General features: G+C 43.1%; 1 protein-coding gene and 1 pseudogene across 1 annotated transcript; both read right to left on the bottom strand.

Annotated features, from left to right (window-relative positions):
• Nucleotides 1-877: 877 nt before the first annotated feature.
• E2f3 (E2F transcription factor 3) lies at nucleotides 878-16,938 on the bottom strand. The gene is made up of 7 exons (XM_059262716.1): nucleotides 16,783-16,938; nucleotides 12,468-12,579; nucleotides 10,919-11,138; nucleotides 9,157-9,315; nucleotides 4,619-4,733; nucleotides 2,537-2,672; nucleotides 878-1,272 (listed from the first exon to the last, which is right to left on the bottom strand). Exons 1-7 carry the CDS (start codon nucleotides 16,936-16,938, stop codon nucleotides 1,010-1,012), a joined length of 1,161 nt encoding a protein of 386 aa, XP_059118699.1. The 3' UTR covers nucleotides 878-1,009.
• Nucleotides 2,220-2,492, bottom strand: LOC131910326 (small ribosomal subunit protein eS28-like; annotated as a pseudogene).
• Nucleotides 16,939-17,589: the final 651 nt, after the last annotated feature.

Below are 17,589 nucleotides of genomic sequence, written 5' to 3'. Positions count from 1 at the left end.
GCTTCCCTCCTGGGAAAGGAAGCAAGACAGAGGATGTTTCTTGCAGAGGCTGGTGGACCTTAGGTCACACAGGTTTAGATGCTTTGATTAGTAGAGGGTCTCTCCCTCTGCTAAAGGAATAGGAATTTGCAAAAACCGCTTTAAGGTAAACAATTCAATTGAAATGGTTGATGGGTGCCACAGGAATGCTTCAATGGCAGCTAGAAAAATAAAAATTCTAAAACAACCCACAAGGAACTCCTAAGTTGCAAGTAATTAACTGGAAAACTCACAAATACGCAGGATGGGGGAAGTGGAAGTGGGTGGGGTATGGAGACAGGAAAATCCACAACAGCTTCGAGCAGCAGAACTCTCCTAGTCTCTGTCTCTGCAATGAGTACTCACAAACAAGTTCTTCATCCAAAAGGCTGTGGAGGCTCTTGCAGCCTCCTGGTGGGACACACGGCCCATAGCTTACACTGAATTATGAGTAATTTAAATATTCCTAAGAGCTGAAGAAATCCGTGTCATTCCTTTGCATGACTTCAAGCTTGCATTTGTGGCAGAATTCCATTCCATGTTAGCAGACTCACAAAGACATGCATTCTGCAGAGAAGGCACGGCTTGAAATGCTGTTAAGGGAGAGCGCTGTTTTCCAGTGGGCCAGGTGGCCAGACCCCATTCAACAGCCCATCCGTTAGGCACAGCAAGCCAGTCCGCAAGGAAAGGAGAGGAAGGAGGGGAGAAAAGGACAGGTGACGGACACCTAATTGCACATCTTCTCACTTGCTGACTCATCAGGAAGATTTTGGAGCCTGGGACCAGGCAGGGCTTTCCCAAGGGAGCCTGCAACTGTGCGTTTAGGGGAAAAAAAAAAAATTAATAATTCATCAAAATGTCAGCTTTGTTCTGAAGTTTACTTCATGATACTCTTGGAGGAAGAAGGTAGGAAGGGACAACACTGTGATACACGTTCTGATTCCATGATAAAAAAATATTGGTTTATAAGGACAGTTTGTACAAAGCCCAATCAACTACACATGAAGTCCTCCACGAGGGGCAGCTTTTCCAAATCATAGGCATCAAAGAGATCACTGATGCCCTCTTCCTCCCCCAGGCTCAGCAGATAGTCCTCTTGGAGCAGGGGAGGCAGTAAGTTCACAAAGGGTCCTTCGAGGTTCGAAGGAATTTGGTCCTCAGTCTGCTGTAAAAGGTTGGCTGGGGAGGCCAGAGGAGAGAGGTTTGCTGTGGAAACGGAGCAGTCGCTATGTCCTGAGTTGTTAGAAGCCAAGTCTGGAAGAGGAAAAAAAGGGGGAGGCACAGTTAGGAGAAACTTAAAAAAAAACTACCTTTCCTGGATGAATGTGTATGTTGCTGCCCCTTAGCTCAACGGGGCAACTTGAGGACACAGATCACCACTAGGCTAACAGGCATAAAGAACACATCACTTTGCTTTGTCCTCTTCTATTTATCTTTATTTATTTATTTACTTGGGGAAAGGTTTTATGCATCTTTATACTGGAGCTGAGCTTCCCAGAGCTTTGCTTTAGTGGCAGGAAGAGAGAGAAGTGAGCTTCTTTCTTTCTTTCTTTTTTTTTTTTTTTAAGATTTATTTATTTATTATGTGTACAGTGTTCTGCCTACATGTATCCCCTGCAGGCCAGATAAGGGCACGAGATCTCATTACAGATGGTTGTGAGCCACCATGTGGTTGCTGGGAATTGAACTCAGGACCTCTGGAAGAGCAGCCAGTGCGCTTAACACCTGAGCTATCTCTCCAACCCCGTGAGCTACTTTCTTGTTGTTTGCTGATCAATCATATCCTCATAGCATTAGGGAGGAAGATGAGATCGAGATTCAGACGAAGGCTTTTCTCTTCAAACCTCTTTTCATTTCCATCCCTAATGATTTCAGAAGCATCATTTGAGATGTCTGGTCAAGGTCAAGCATGGCTGATAACCCAAGACTGTCTACTGCCTCACTCCTCCCTCTAGTCATTGTCCAACACACCAGGGAACACTTTTCTACTTACAAGAGTCTGAAGAGTTTTCATCAGGGATGAGGGACCGTTTTTGACTAAGATCATTATTGGAGTCTACAAACTAGTAATAAATAATACCTTAAAAACTATTTTCATAACAGAAGCTTCTCTTCCATACACTCCATACAGCACAAAGGCTTTAACAGCTGCAGGTCACCCCATGAGCCAACTGGTGGCCACTCAGGACCCAGCAGCAAGTTCAGCATGGGCTTAGAGCTTCTCTTTCTGACTTCAACAGGGCAAGCATGTCACCTTCTCACACGGGGCCTTTAACATGGTGAATGATGGAACAGCTAGTGTTGTCCATAAATTCCAGGCCCTGTGAACTGGTCCTGTCCAACTTTTTGGATATTCTGGCCAATTTGATGGGTGGCATGCAATTCTTCCCCATAATGGCAGCAATCTGGCGGACCCAAGCATTTTGTTATAACTTAATGGTGTGGCTCTGAAAGAGGGTATTTCTCGACACCTTCATCTTTAAACATTGTTTCTCAAAGACAACAGTGAAATATTTACCTTTGGAAGTGGGCTTAGGGATATTCCCATTGTGGTCTTGGTTGTTTGTTTTCATGGCTCTGTGTGTTTCTATCTCTTCTGGACACAAGTAAACCTCAATGGGCCCTTGGGTACTTGCCAAATGTATTTGTAGGCTCTAGGAACACAAGTAAGAGGTCAACTCAAGGTCACTTAGAAACAAAAGCAAAGCATTTCTCTCCTACAACTGAAATCGAAGGGCAATATTCATTGTTCATTTTGCTCCCTCACTCCTAGTTTGTCCGTGAGGACATTCTTTAGAGCAAGGGCCAGCAAACTATTACATCCTGGGGGCCAAATCCAAGCCATCAACCATTTTTGTAAATAAAGTTTTATTGGGAAAGAGTTTCTGGCCATCCTCATCCTGTGTCTATTGCCTCTGGCTGTTTTTGTAATATATAATAGTACAGTGTATTACTTGAATAATCTAAGAGGGGAGGTGTCTAGGTATTCTTTAGATATATTATTTTCCTGCAAATTATTTAAAGGTCTGTTAAGCATTTCAAAGACTGTATTTCCATTAAACTTATTCCCTCATGGTAAAACTTTCTAATGTTAAACTTTAATAACCAACTTATAAACAACATTCTAAAGTGCTAGGAGCTTTAGTGAATAAGAGAATAAAGCATATTGACTTTTTAAATACTTCTATTTACTTATTTTAAAATAATCTGCTGCTTGTAAACCACCTGGTGGCTTTAAAATCTAAGAGGACTTAAAAAAATTTTACTCATTTATTTTTATGTGTATGAGTGTTTTGCCTGTGTGTATGTCCATGCATCAGCATGTTGGTGGTCTGGAAGGCCAGAAGAGGGCATTAGATCCTCTAGGAATGGAATTACAGATGGTTGCGAGCTGCCATGTGGATGCTGGGGCTCAAACCAAGGTACTCTGGAGGAGCAGCCAGTGCCCTTAACCACTAAGCTATCTCTTTAACCCAAGATTAATTTTAATTTTATCATTTTTATTTAAAAAAATTACTTATTTTGTGTTTCGGTGTTTTGCCTAAATATGTCTATATACCACGTGCATGCCTAGTACCTAACGAAGTATTATAGATGGTTGTGAGCTTGTAGCTCATGGCTGTGGGGAATTGAACCAGGGTTCTCTGGCAGAGCCGCAAGTGTTCTTAACCACTGAACCATCTCTCTAGCCCAATATTTATTTTTATTTAAAGGTGTGTTTTTGTGTCTGTGTTAGAGCTTCTTATGTGTGGTTGGCTGCCAGAGGCCAAAAGTGGACATTGCATCCCCTGCAGCTGGAGTCACAGATCCTTCTACATGGGTGCTCAGAACCAAACTTGGGTCCTCTCGAAGAGTGGCCTGTGCTGTAACCACTGAGCCATCTCTCCAGCTCTGTACACTAATATTTAGAGGCCTTCCTCATCTAGGTCACAACATTATAATTTATTAAGGTAAGTTTACCTTGTAAAATTTAATAGTTTAGGCATTATCTTTTAATATTCCAGGTATTTTCTTTTTGTCATAGTTCCTTTATCTTATAATTACAGCCCAGGCTGACTTTATCGAAGAACACCTGAAAGCAATTACAAAAATGCCTGCCCTACTTTCTCACACTGTTCTTGTCTATTGATTACCCCAAGGTCCTGTTTAATCTTCTCAAAGTAAACATGCTACAAATGATTTTTAAGAATTCTTAAAATGTTGCTAAGTCAGGGAGCTACTTTGAGAACCCCCGGAGCTCTATTCACGGTAGGGACTGTCTGTACACAAGGTAATCAACGTAAAATTTCTCAAGTGGTTCCAATTTGATCAGAACCACCAGACAACAAATGGTGAAAGAGAAAAGTTGAAGAGAGGCAGGGCATCAAAGACTCAAAGACGGCTGTGGCCAGAATGTCCTTCTAAATGAAACCAGACAATTTGAGCACTGAATAAACAGGGAACTGTCAAACCTTTTAAAACTTTGGGTTAATCGAAATAAATGGGAATGAATTATCCAGTGCTTGGGAGGGGGCAGACTTTAACCATGAGTCAGCAATTCTTCAGGTTCAGGTGTTCTGGAATGTTTTTCTGCAGATGGACCACGTCGCGGTCTCCTTACCTCTATTGAATCAGGCACTTCAAGTCTTGTTTCTGGAGGGGCTTTCACAACTATAACAGTTTGGTCTTTAAGGCCACTAATTTTTCGAATATCTTGATATGTAACATAAGCTAACGTAAGAAGTGTTAAGGACATCTTCCATCTAAATTTGCCAAAGACATAGCCATCATGAAAATCACAAAACAGAGCTGCTTTCCACCCCCATCCCTGGTGTGTCACGGAGTGACAAGGTAAACATGCCCTCTCCCCCACCTCTTGCCACCTTCAACAGGCAGGAGAGCCAACCTTGGTGGCATGAGAGGAAGAGCTAGGCTTGCCCCTTACCAAGCAACCTGGAGAGTGGGTCTTGCACCTTGCCTGGGCAAAACCGTAGAGCTGGTCCTGGTGGTGTGAGTGAGAGTGAGCTGGACCCGAGGGCATGAGAGCAGGAGACCTGGCCCCGCTCCTTGCTGTCTGCTGCACTGGGTGAGCTAGCCGGGGCAGTGCTGGAGAGCTCACCTGGGTGGTGATGATGAGGGAAGCTGGCAGGCTGACCAACCCAGTTACCACTCAGGCCCAGAACCAGGACTATGAGGTAGGAAACCTCAACATCCACCTCATCTGTGAACCTCTAGAGCATGGGAAGAGGATAGACCTACAGATCCAAAGTTACAGGATCTCCATGACACAAGGCAACAACAGGATATCCAAGAGGAGTCCCGGTGAGGGCCCAGTATTGACAGTGTAGCAGAAACCAGGGGCCTCGAACCAGACCAATGACTTGTTGCAATGAACACTTAAAAGTAAAAATGTATGGACTACAGGGTGAACTGTTTGACACACTGGGTCACAGTACAGCTTCCATGCCGAGATTTTTGTTTGTTTGTTTGGTTTGTTTTTTTGGTTTTACTTTGAAATTTTGGTTGTTTTTATTTTGGGGAGGGTTTGCAAGGACAGAGGGCAGAAGCGAGGGGACAGGGAGATGAATGGTACTGGGATGCAGGATGTGAAATCCACAAAGAATCAACAACAACAACAAAAAAATCAAAAAAAAAAAAAAAAAAAAGAAAAGAAAAGAAAAGAAAAAAATGACAAAACAGACACATAGAAAAGTTAAAGTTATCTATTATTTTATGTCTTCAAAGAATAGGTATGTCTTCCCTTTTGGATCCTCAAATAAATGGATTCCCCCATGGCTCTTCTGGTTGATGTTCTCAAGAATAAAAAAAAAAAATCTATACTTTATCCTGCCAATCTTGTATACTAGTACTCCATGAATTCCAGTGAAGTGCCCTGTCAATCAAACTGATTGACAGACAGTCCTAATTTTGGGGGTGGGGTGGGAGAGTAAGATTTACTAATCAAAAATTTTTGAGACAACAGCTACTTTTGTGTGCTATTAGCAAGCGTCGGCAGCAACCAAATGAATGAATAAACACAAATACATCAGTGGGAGAACGGAGTCTACCGCTCAGGCAACAGCATGTTTACTCAAGTGCACCTGGGCTGGTGTGATTACATACTGCCTAGACATCAGAGCATCATCATTTCCGTTAGAAAAATTACCCTTGTTATTATTAACACTATGAACATTTCAGGTTCCCAAGGAGGTGAGCAGCTAGCTCCCAGGTGCTCTGCAACTCAATGAAATTAAGATACAATGACTTAGCGAAAGAGAATAAATTAGCATTTCATGACTCTGGATAGTTACTTCCCAGTACTGAACAATTCCTTTAAGTGTCCTGGAAGCCCACTGTAAAAGGATATTATCATGGCAGGGTATGGTACTTACTGTGTAACAAAAGCAGTCACACAAACTCAAGAGACAGACATTTAGCAGCAGAGACAACAGGTTCAAGCCTTTCTCTTGATAACAAACACATATAATGTAACGTGTTTATAGTCAACTTTAAAAAATTACATTAGGGCTGGAGAGATGGCTCAGAGGTTAAGAGCACTGACTGCTCTTCCAGAGGTCCTGAGTTCAATTCCCAGCAACCACATGGTGGCTTACAACCATCTGTAATGAGACCTGGTGCCCTCTTCTGTACATGCTGTACACATAATAAATAAATCTTTAAAAAAAAAATTACTTATTATTGTGTGTGTCTGTGTGTGTGCAAGCACACATCACGGCAAGTGTGGGAGGTGGCCGACAACTTCCGAGTCAGGTTCTCTCCTTCCACCAGGGGTTTTATAGATCGAAGTCAGGTCATCAGTCAGACTTGTGTAGTAAGCATTTTTATCCATTGAGAGAGACATTACTTGCCCTTTAAAGACTTGTATTTGACTGTGTACAGGTATGTGCACTGTGTGTATGCCTGATGTCTGTGGAATTCAAAACTGTTGTATTAATTAATTAATTAATTAATTAATTAAGAAACATAGGGTCTCACTATGTAGCCTTGGCTGGCCTCAAACTCAAAGAGATTTGCCTTCCTTTGTCTCCCGAGTGCTGGACTTAAAGGTGTGTGCCATCTGTCAGCTTAAAATATGAAGGAATAAAATCTCTCTCTCTCTCTCTCTCTCTCTCTCTCTCTCTCTCTCTCTCTCTCTCTCTCTCTCTCACTTGTGCTTGCCTATACCACAGACTGTCTTCTCCAAATCTCAGTGGTTATAACAGGAGTAAGCATGGTGCTCTTGGAAGATTCTAGGCTTTAGGTCACCACTTACCAAAGAGGCCAATGGGGGCCTTGAGAATAGGAGATTAACTGATAACCAGGATTTTAACCTTCAACCCACTGTCAAAAAGCTATGTGACAAGAGCTTACTAAAATAAAACTCATCTACAATTATTCAACACGCTGCAGGAAGGAAAATTTCAACACATCTGTGAACAAGCTGTACCAGACTGGGAACTGAATGGAGGCCTGAGATAAATTTCATAAATATATTCTCTAATCTTACAGACTTAAAAGTGCTTCTGATGTGGCTCCTTCCCAAATCTGTTTCTTGCGTTAGTGGTCCCCGTCAAGGAAAGTTCTTTTGTAACGAAGGCCTCAGAGAAGGTCAATGGGAGACAACATTGTCAGCCACATGTTCAGGACAGCTGTCAATCACGTTTAACCACAGGGCTTTTCCACAATGGAGTTCTAACTAAACAATGAATTAAATAGCCCTACTATCAATTTCTTTTACAAAATTTGCCATTATCTGTTTATTGAGTATGTGAATGAGTGGGTAGTTGTGCCACAGTGCATGTGACAGTTGAGTTCTGAAGTCAGGACAACTTGTGGAGTCAGTTCTCTCCTCCTACTATGTGGGTCCCAGGGATCGAGTTCAGGTCTTCAGGCTCGGAGGCAAGACTCTTGACCTATTCAGCTATCCCATTCATTTATTCATTTGAAGACAGTCTTCATTGTGCAGCCCTGGCTGGCCTGGAACCTGCTATGTAGAAAAGGTTGGCCTCAAACTCACAAAGATCTGCCTGCCTGCCTCTGCCTCCTAAAAGCTGGGATTACTGGAGGGTACCACCATACCAGGCTCTTTTTATTCTTAAAATTTTATTTATTTATTTTTTTGAGACTAGGTAGACAGGATATACTCACTATGTAGTTTTAGCTGGTCTGGAACTCATTATGTAGACAGGGCTGGTCTGAACTTCACCAGTCTCTGCCTCCCAAATGCTGGCATTAAAGGCATACATATGCCACCACACCTTGCTTTTTCTTTTTTTGTAAAGACAAGATCTCATGTAGACCAGGCTAGCCTCAAACTCCCTAGGTAGGCATGGACAACGTTGGATTCTTGATCTTTCTGTCTTGTTTGAGACAGGACCTCATGTACCCTAGATTAACTTTAAACTTGCTATGGTGCTCAGGTTGGCTTTGAACTCCTGATAATCCTGTCTTTGTCTTTCAAATGCTGCTATCACAGGTGTGCACTAATATACCTGACGTTAAAAGTGTAATTTCTCCTTTTCTGTTTTGTTTTTTTTTTTTCTCTCAAGACAGGGTATTACTATTGTAGTCAGGTGGCTGTGAACTCAGGACTCAGTGTCTCTGCTGCCAGGATTACAGACAGTCCCACCACACCCAGCTACAATATACTCAATGGTATTTCTATTCTCAACAGTAGCCCAATCAGACAGATTCAGCAAATTCCAATTGCTACAATGTCTGATGAAAAGAAAATAGAAAGTGAGAACCCCAACAGTGACAGCTAACACCCACCAAAAATCTGGAAAGCCGAAGGCAAACCTGCCTAGTGTTGTCATTAATATTAATACTGACACCTTCCGCTATCTTTTAATAGTGTGTTCTTATGATGTGAGCATATCTATATGTTCCAACCACACATGAATAAAATGTTTTAAATAATGGTTCTCACCTGGCTTTCAACACCGATAATGATACCATATAGTCCAGAGGTACCTTATTAATAACGCCGTACTTTGACGCAAAGCTAAGTGGACACACACAGACACAGACACAGACACAGACACACACACACCATGTTTGCACGATACCAGAGTAACATCTATCTACCTCGTGAACAAGGTAGTCTGTCAGCTCTGGAAACACTATAGAGGCTCTAACCACCAGCGCCACAAAGGATATCTTTGATTCTCTGAATCCTCGGTTAACAGTTTGAGGTCCAGGGTGCAGCTTTGGATCAGTTCATCTAATTTCTTCTCTTCCTGACTGAGCTCGGTCACTTCTTTGGACAGGCCTTGACACTGGGCCAGCATGCCCCCATCCTCAGACAGACTGCAGCCCCTACAATCCAAGCACAGATTCTTTATGGCGCTTTACAGGATCCGAAGGGTGGAAAGAAAAATCACTGGGGTCAACAACCCCCACCCCCACCCCCGTGTCATTGAAGGTCGTGTTTGTTAGCCAAGGGTTAGATTAGAGCTTTATAAAGACATTTGTCATAAATACTGTCATGCACTTTACACACACCAAAGAAATCAGGTGAGAACAGTAATTTTCTCAGGGTCCTTTTCCTAAGGGGGGAAAAAGCCTGTTTGTCCAGAAGTCTCAAATTCTGAGGGCAAAAAAGACAGCCACCTGGTTCCCATCACCATCACCTAATCCATGCATCCCTGGGGCATACCAAACAGGTGTGTCAGGCATCTGCCAGAACAAAGACCAGCAGTCAACAGGTTTCTCTAAGGCATAGGTCAAAGTGAGTCCCTGGGCTGTCCCCAATTCCAAATGCACACACACAGTTCCTTTTAGAAAGGCACTCAATTGTTTTCAACACTGGGGATTGAACTCAGAGTTTTCTTTAATGCATGCTAGGCAAGTGCTCTACCACTAAGTTACATCCTCAGCCCTTGACTGTATTTAGACAGTTTCTTTTCACTATTCCGAGTATGTAGATACACCATACCATGTTGGGAGTATGGAGGCCAGGGGACAATTCTGTAGAGTTGGTTCTCTCCTGCTTTAATGGATATATGTTTCAGGGATCCAATCTAAGTTGTCAGGCTTCTGAAGCAACCCTTTACTGGCTGAGCTACTTTACCAGCCCTTAAATTATACATATACTTTAAAAACATCCCTCAAGCAGTTTGATCCTTTTAATATGATTTCATAGTTCAATGCTGTACTTATAAAATGCCCAACTCTGTCCATGATTCACAAACGGCATTATCAAGTAGAATCAGACACAGTGGGACACATGTCTCTGCAGTAGAAACCTAGACACTGAAGTCTTGCCTTCATTGACAGAAGTGTGTTATCTATTTGAACCAGGGATGAATCTACTTCATGACCCTGTTGATTCATCTTTATCCACCGATGACCAAAATACAGTATCAGAGACATGTGTGTGCATCAACAGATCACACATAAGCACAGACTTAAGTGTGATTGGTGAACAGCTTCCTTCCCAATTACAACTGCTGAGGTCTATTGAATTCCATGATCCTCTGGATTTATGCTAATCAAATACAGACCAACAGAATCTAAACAGGAACGCCCCTCCCCGACTAAAAGACTTTTTTTTCTTTTTGTTTTTGAGATAAGGGTTTCACGTATCCTAGGCTGGCCTTGAAATCCCTTCTCACTGGAAGATGACTTTCAATGTGTGGTTGCTGGTGTTGAACACCACACTCAGTTCAGGTGGAGCTGGGGATTGAACCCTGGGCCTCATCCTTCTAGACAAGCACTCTACTAACTGAGCTACATCCTCAGCCCTGACTTTCTACATAAGACTTTGAGGGGGTAAGAGAAAACTGGGAGGGAGGGAGGGAGGGGGACAGGAAAGGGGGAGATGTATGGGTCTGAATGTGGAAGCTGAAATTAGGAGACACGAGGCAGTCACCAAGGCCTGCTGACAGCGGGTGCGGGGGAGGGGGTCGACCCCACTCACATCCATTGGACGTTGTTCTTGGACTTCTTCTTAATGAGGTGGATGCCTTCCAGCACGTTGGTGATGTCGTAAATCCTCCTCTTCTGCACTTTGAGCACCTCTGCTGCCTTGTTCAGATCCAGGACCCCATCAGGCGACTGGCTCAGGAGCTGAATGAACTTCTTGGTGAGCAGACCGAGTGACGTATCATACCGCGTTTTTTCTGAGGGAGATTTTGGAGCTTAAAGAAAAACAAAAACCGAACGGGTGGGGGATAGGGGGAAAGGTAAAGAAATGAAGGGTTTCTTCGCAGCTAAGCAAGCCCTCTTTCCCAAGGCAGCCGGGTTAGTATCTGAAGCAAAGCTGGTGTTGTTTGGGTGAGTTACAAAAGCTATGAGACTGCTTTATCAGGAAAGGAAGAGACAATAAGGACTTCCTATGTCGGGCGATAACACTTCCTTGGACTCTGCCTGTCAGTAGTTTCTATTTGCCCTTACCCTATTTTCTGGGGCTAATGAATGACCTCACTCACAGGTGTTCAAAAGTATCTGCTGAATGGATGAAAGAGTGTTGTGGCCTCAGGGAATCTCACTTAAGAAGCCTAAGCTAAGGAGCCAGGTGACCGCTTTGTCCAAAATAAGGTGTCAAACAGACTTGACCTCACTGGCCATTCAGGCACTGGTATATTATCATTTGTCAATTCGTCTTGCAGAACAAGTCTTATTTTGATAAAGAATTCCCTCAAAAAATTCAAGCTCTCACCCCTCTTAAACGAAACGTGGTTATTTAGGATTGTGCTGTTCTCCTATCGGAGCTCAGGTTGAGGTTTAGCCCTTGCACATTGTCTGTGCCTACACTGTCGTGAAACCACAAGAGAAAGAAGAACCAAGTCTAACGTAGCTTTTGCATTAAGTGTGGAAATAGGAAATATTTGGCAGTTTATAATGTCATTTCTCTCTTAAATGACACGATGATAGTATTCATGGAGGCAGAAATTAGTTGTGATTTATTGTGTGTAATTACTTCTGTCTCTTTTTTTTCCCCCTTTCTAAGACACGGTATCGTGTATCCCAGGCTGGCCTTGAACTCCTGTAGTTGAGGATGACCTTGAACTCAGGATCCTTCCCCCTCCAATTCCCAAATGCTGGGAGTATAGGTGTATACTACTACACTCAGTTTATGTGGTGCTGGGGACTGGACCCAGGCCTCATCATGCTAGGCAAGCACTCTACTGATTAAACTGCCCCAGTTCCTAAGCTAGAGAACGAGGCTGGCTGGGGCATCACTTATCCCACCACATCCCTCTCCACCCTTCTTGCTCTCTAAAGTCACTATTAAAGGGAGTGAAAATTAAACTTGACTAGTTCAAAATGCAAATGCATTCAGGTACTAGAGTGACTATCGTCTTTTGCTAGGTGCCAGGAGACATTGTATTTATTTTTTTTGGATAGGCACAGAAAGAAATAAAGAAAACATGCCAAAATTATTCACGCCTTGGCATTCCTTCCAGCCACAAGCTTTGCAAGTCCCACACCAAGGAGCACAGGGAAACAAGTAAAAGCATCCTTACTTTTTGGACTATCAGGACTCCGCAGTGCAGCTCTTCCTTTGCCCTTGGGGGTTTTTAGACCATCTGAGAGGTACTGATGGCCACTCTCTCCCAGCTCCAGCCTTCGCTTTGCCTGTAATCAGAAAGTGAGACAGCTGTCACTGGTTCTGTTTGTGCCCTCCTTCTCCTCTATCCCCCCATTGTGGCTTGTCACGCCCCGTAATCGGGGTCTTACTCAGAAGGTCAACCTGTCACACAAACTCCCTTCCCCTGCAGTGATCACATACCCACACTTAAATGGACAAAGTGACTCTTCAGCTACGGCCTAATCATTTATTTACTGACTCAACGTATGTGCTGGGCACAGGGCTGGCTGCTAAGAACATCTTATGCATTATGGAACTTAAGTTCACATTCGTGGGTATCCTCCAATCTGACTTGGTTGGACACTCTCTTTGTGTTCCTCAGACACTGTTTACTTATACCCTAGCAGTTATTGGTTGTTTACTTATCCACCTCTCATTTCCTTTACGACAGACAGTTCTCATTTATCTTTGTATCCTGGAGCTTGGCGAAGCGCCTGGGTCTGTAAGTTTTCAATCACTCTTTCTATGTACATTTATCAAATGAGTGCTTCAGAGGAACACAACTAGCTACAGGCTACAAATGGCCCTTCATCAAAAAAAAATAAACATTTGCAAATACACCATCAGGAGCTACAACCAGTAGCACTTTCTCTAGCCTATCATTAAATCTGGCAAGTGAGAAGCCGTCACATACGTTTCTATCTTATTTTTCACTTCACTTACTCTCCGTCTAACATCTTTTACACACTGGGAACTGCCGTTAGGAACCTCGGTAAACAAGATGGATAAGAATGTCTTCCTTTCCAGGGTACAACTATGATGGGTGTTTAAAGCAAGGTGTCTTCAACTAGACAGCAAGTAGGACAATGTGTACCAAGCTCCCTTTAGGGTGGCTTCTTCTAGTGAGATTTGCAACTTCAGGTTAACTGCCTATTGTTGTGGAATATTAGTTTAAGATGTGTTACATTCATTTATGCTGGGTAATATTTGTTTAATGATTTTTTTTATGTTGCATTTATTTAGCTCTGTGAAGCTGTGTTACTTTGCCTGCCTAAAACACCTGATTGTTCTAATAAAAAGCTGAACGGCCAATACCTAGGCAGGAAAGAGATAGGCAGGGCTGCCAGGTAGAAAGAATAAATAGGAGGAGAAACCTAGGCTTGCAAAAAGGAGCAAGGAGAGAAAAGGAGGAGAGGATGCCAGGGCCAGCCACCCAGTCACCCAGACAGCCATGGAGTCAGAAGGAAAGAAAGACATAGAATAAAGAAAGGTAAAAAGCCCTGAGGCAAAACATAGTTAAAGAGAAACAGGATAACTGAAGTTAGAAAAGCTGGCTAGAAACAAGCCAAGGTAAGGCCAGGCATTCATAAGTAAGAATAAGGCTCCATGTGTTTATTTGGGAACTGGGTGGTGGGCCCCCAAAGAGAACTACAGCCTATGATATGGGAAAGAGGTAATGAACCAGGAGATGATGGTTATTTGGCTTATTGAAAAGTTTCTGGCTAACCCAGTCCATAGCAGTAGCCATTGGCCACCAGGTTATCCCAATCTACACACTCTACAAATCTGAAATACACATTGGATTCCAAATATATAAAAAAAGTAAAATAGCCTATGAATTTTGTGTGGATGGAAGCCAGAGGACATCCTTGGGTGTTGTTCCTCAGGTGCTACCCATATTGACTTTTTTAAAGGTAGATTCTTTTATTGGTCTGGAACTTGTAAATCAGGCTAGACTAGCTGGCCAGTGAGCTTTACGAATCCACTTGTCTCCATCTCCCCAATGCTGGTGTTACAATACGCTCAGGCTATCATAGGCACAAGCTTTTTACCAACCAAGCTATCTCCCCCAGCCCAATAGCTCACTAATTTTGATACTGATTATGTTAAAAAGGTGCTTTGGCTTTATAAAATATTGAGTGTGTGCGCACATTATCTTTCTATTGTGCAGGGTTAAGCTAAGCATTCATCGAATGGTCCAGGAAGGACAATTCAGCAATTTGCTTTCCTGACTTCATTTCCTGCTCCCAATGTTCCTGCCCAATCCACGTGTGTTGCATAGTTTTTTGGTTTCCCTGGCCAATGTTCCGTCTCTGGACAACCAGCCTTTCCCCTTCAGAGCCTGAGTGCGTCTGAATACACCTGGGCTTGTCAAGTTGCTGTGCTGTCTCCTGGCCCACCCCCACAGCAAACAGGTTGCACGGCGTAAGGCCACGGCTTGGGGAGAAAGGGACAACTCTTAAGGATTTTTGTGGAACTACAAGCAAGGAGTTGTAGACTTGGAAACAGGGATGGAGAAAGATGGAGAAAGGGGACTGACTTGGCTCATGCATCAGGAGCAACAGCTGGTCTTCTGCAGACTTTTTTGTTGCTTTAGCCAATAAAATCTTTTTATTGAAAGCACTTTGGGTTGAAACACTGAGAGTGTGCTATAAGCACCAGGGAAGCCAGGATGGGCTGGGGTGCAACGGGCAGCTGCAGGGTCCTGGCAGAATGTAGAATGGCAAGGTGTGTGTGTGAATGAGATCTTGTGGCTATTACAAAGCTGTTACAGATAGAAGCCTTACTTTGAGGCTAGACCACCTAAAAGTAAGCCACTGTGTTCTGGTCCTGTTATCTCAGTGAAAAGCAATCCAAAGAGTTCAGATAACTGACTCCTTCTCCCAAGGCAAAGTCAACCGAAGGCAAAGCTGGAAGGTTGGGATCCAGAGCTCCTAGGCCTGGAATCTACGCTCTCCTTAAGTCAAGATCTATCCTCTGGCCAGCAGCATAGGTCCTTGGGAATTTTGCCTCATCACCCTAAGCCATTTTGTTTTGCTTTGAAGCAAAGGCTTCTAAGAAAGCACAAAGTCACAGGCCAGAAAATCCCTAGAGGTCTGTTGCTAAGAGACTGAAGTCTAACTTCAGTCACTAGAACTAGTTTCCATGTGTGACTCTGTTTACTAAGCATCAACAAAGTAAAGCAATTCTAAATACCAGACAGTCTACTAAGTGGTAGGTGAGAGAGCAGAAGGCCTGCGATGTCTCAGTCTCTTAAGAGAATCAATCATGAGGCTTAGAGACCCACGCCACAAACAAACAAGATACAGAAGAAAGGCAGTCCAAGATATCCTTCCCAGAGCATCCAACAGGGGAGGCCATTAGCAGCTCCATCCCATCCCCACGAAGTCAGTCTATATCTGCCATCCCCATTGAAGACACAATGGACCATAGAAAGTGATCACCATATGGTGTTCCACTTTATTAAATAGGTATTTCTGTTGGGTTATTCTATCCCTTCCATTTCACGTACGGAAAGGCTGAGTTAGACTTAAATGGACCACATTTTTCCTGTAAGTCCCCAATTTGAACATTTCTATAGTAATTGGACTCTTGTGGGTGAAGGCTAAGAATTTTGATCTATGATAGCACATCATTTTAATGCCGAACGTGGCAAATTCAATCATATATACTTAATAAGACAAAAAACTAGATTAAGTAGTGTGGGTGATCTCTGCCTCCACTGACATGCTGATGGAAGTTTCTTCTGCAATCATTTTTGCTTGCTTACAGTGTGAGCATCTTGGTGAAAACTGGTGTGAAACATGTATTTGGTCTTTATTCAGTGTCCTGACACACAACTCCAAAAATCTATGGCTTTTCTAGTGATCTGTCATTGGTGTGTTAATGAGCTGAATAATGGTAGTTACTAGAGGTGTGGGGCTTATATTACTTTTGGGCTGCTGTGACAAAGCCCTTGACAGAAATAACAAGGGAGGAAAGGTTTATTTCAGCTCATGGTTTTATGAATCCCAGTCCATCACAGAGGGAAAGGCAGAGTTGGGTGTGGAAGGGCATGGTGGAGTGTATGTCATTTGAACTGTAGAGGAAGCTAACATCCTAGCATATGGGGAAGCAGAGTGGCCAGGACTAGGGACAAAGACCTGCCCCTAGTGACCCACTTCCTTTACTTAGGTCCTACCTCCTAAAGCTTCCACAACCCCACAACAAATACCCCCAACCAGCTGGGAAACAGCATTTGAGACATGGACCAAGGGGGGGGGGTTGTCAGTCTCCGACCATAACTGGGATTTTAGCCTCAAATTCAATCTTCTGACAGGGAAAGGGGGCTAATGGCTGAGTTGGTTGTCAGTGGCCAATAATTAAACCAATCATGCCTATATAATGAAGCAACTATTAAAAATTCAAAATACTGGGTAAGCAAACATGGAGACTGGTCATCAAGAGGAAGGTCCACCCCTTCTGTGTACCTCATCCCACCCATCTTCCTCATCTCTTTCCTCTGGAATAGCCTTCATGATTAGCCGGTAGAGGTAAGTAAAATGCCCATGGCAATTGATGCAGTTGGTCAGTCCTAAGCATAGGTAAAACAACCCGGGGCTCGGGGCTGGTACAGGAAGTAGCATGTCTTGGGGACTGAGCCCTTTAACCTTAGGTAGATGAAATCAGGACTGCCTAAGACAAGCGAGGGTCCTGACACAGACTGTAGTATAATTACTCAGTAAAATCTGAGTTCTTATAACACACTGATGTTAACTACTTTGTACCTGATTATGCTATGTCTTTTCACGACCACTCCATACGGCAGTTGCTATTACCTTCTATTTGACATGAGCAAACTGTAATTTAAAACACCTAGTAACATTTTTCAAGAGCCCAGAGCTGGTATGCCTTGTTGATGCTTATAACCACTTCATGAGAAGCTCGGGAAAAACTGCCATATAAAAACATTTGAAGAGTTACAGTGAATCGATGCCACTTTATTTTAGTTTTTATTTATGTGTATAGATGCCCACGGAAGCCAGAAGAGGACACTGGATCTTCTACAGCTGGAGTTACAGGCAGCTGGGAGCCACCCGATATCGGTGCTGGAAACTGAACTCCAGTCCTCTGCAAGAGGAGCAAACGTTCTTAGCCCTGAGCCATTCCTCCAGTGCCTTATTTATTTATAAATAATTTAAAAATAATTATTTTAAAGAATTCATATATTTTTACTTTATGTGCATTAGTATTTTGCCTGCCTATATGTCTGTGTGAGGGTGTCAGGTCCCCTGGAA

Source organism: Peromyscus eremicus, chromosome 5 (assembly GCF_949786415.1).
Source record: "Peromyscus eremicus chromosome 5, PerEre_H2_v1, whole genome shotgun sequence".
NCBI lineage: Eukaryota > Metazoa > Chordata > Mammalia > Rodentia > Cricetidae > Peromyscus > Peromyscus eremicus.
The sequence above is the reverse complement of the archived record's forward strand: the minus strand, read 5'-3'. Positions and strand labels throughout refer to the sequence as shown.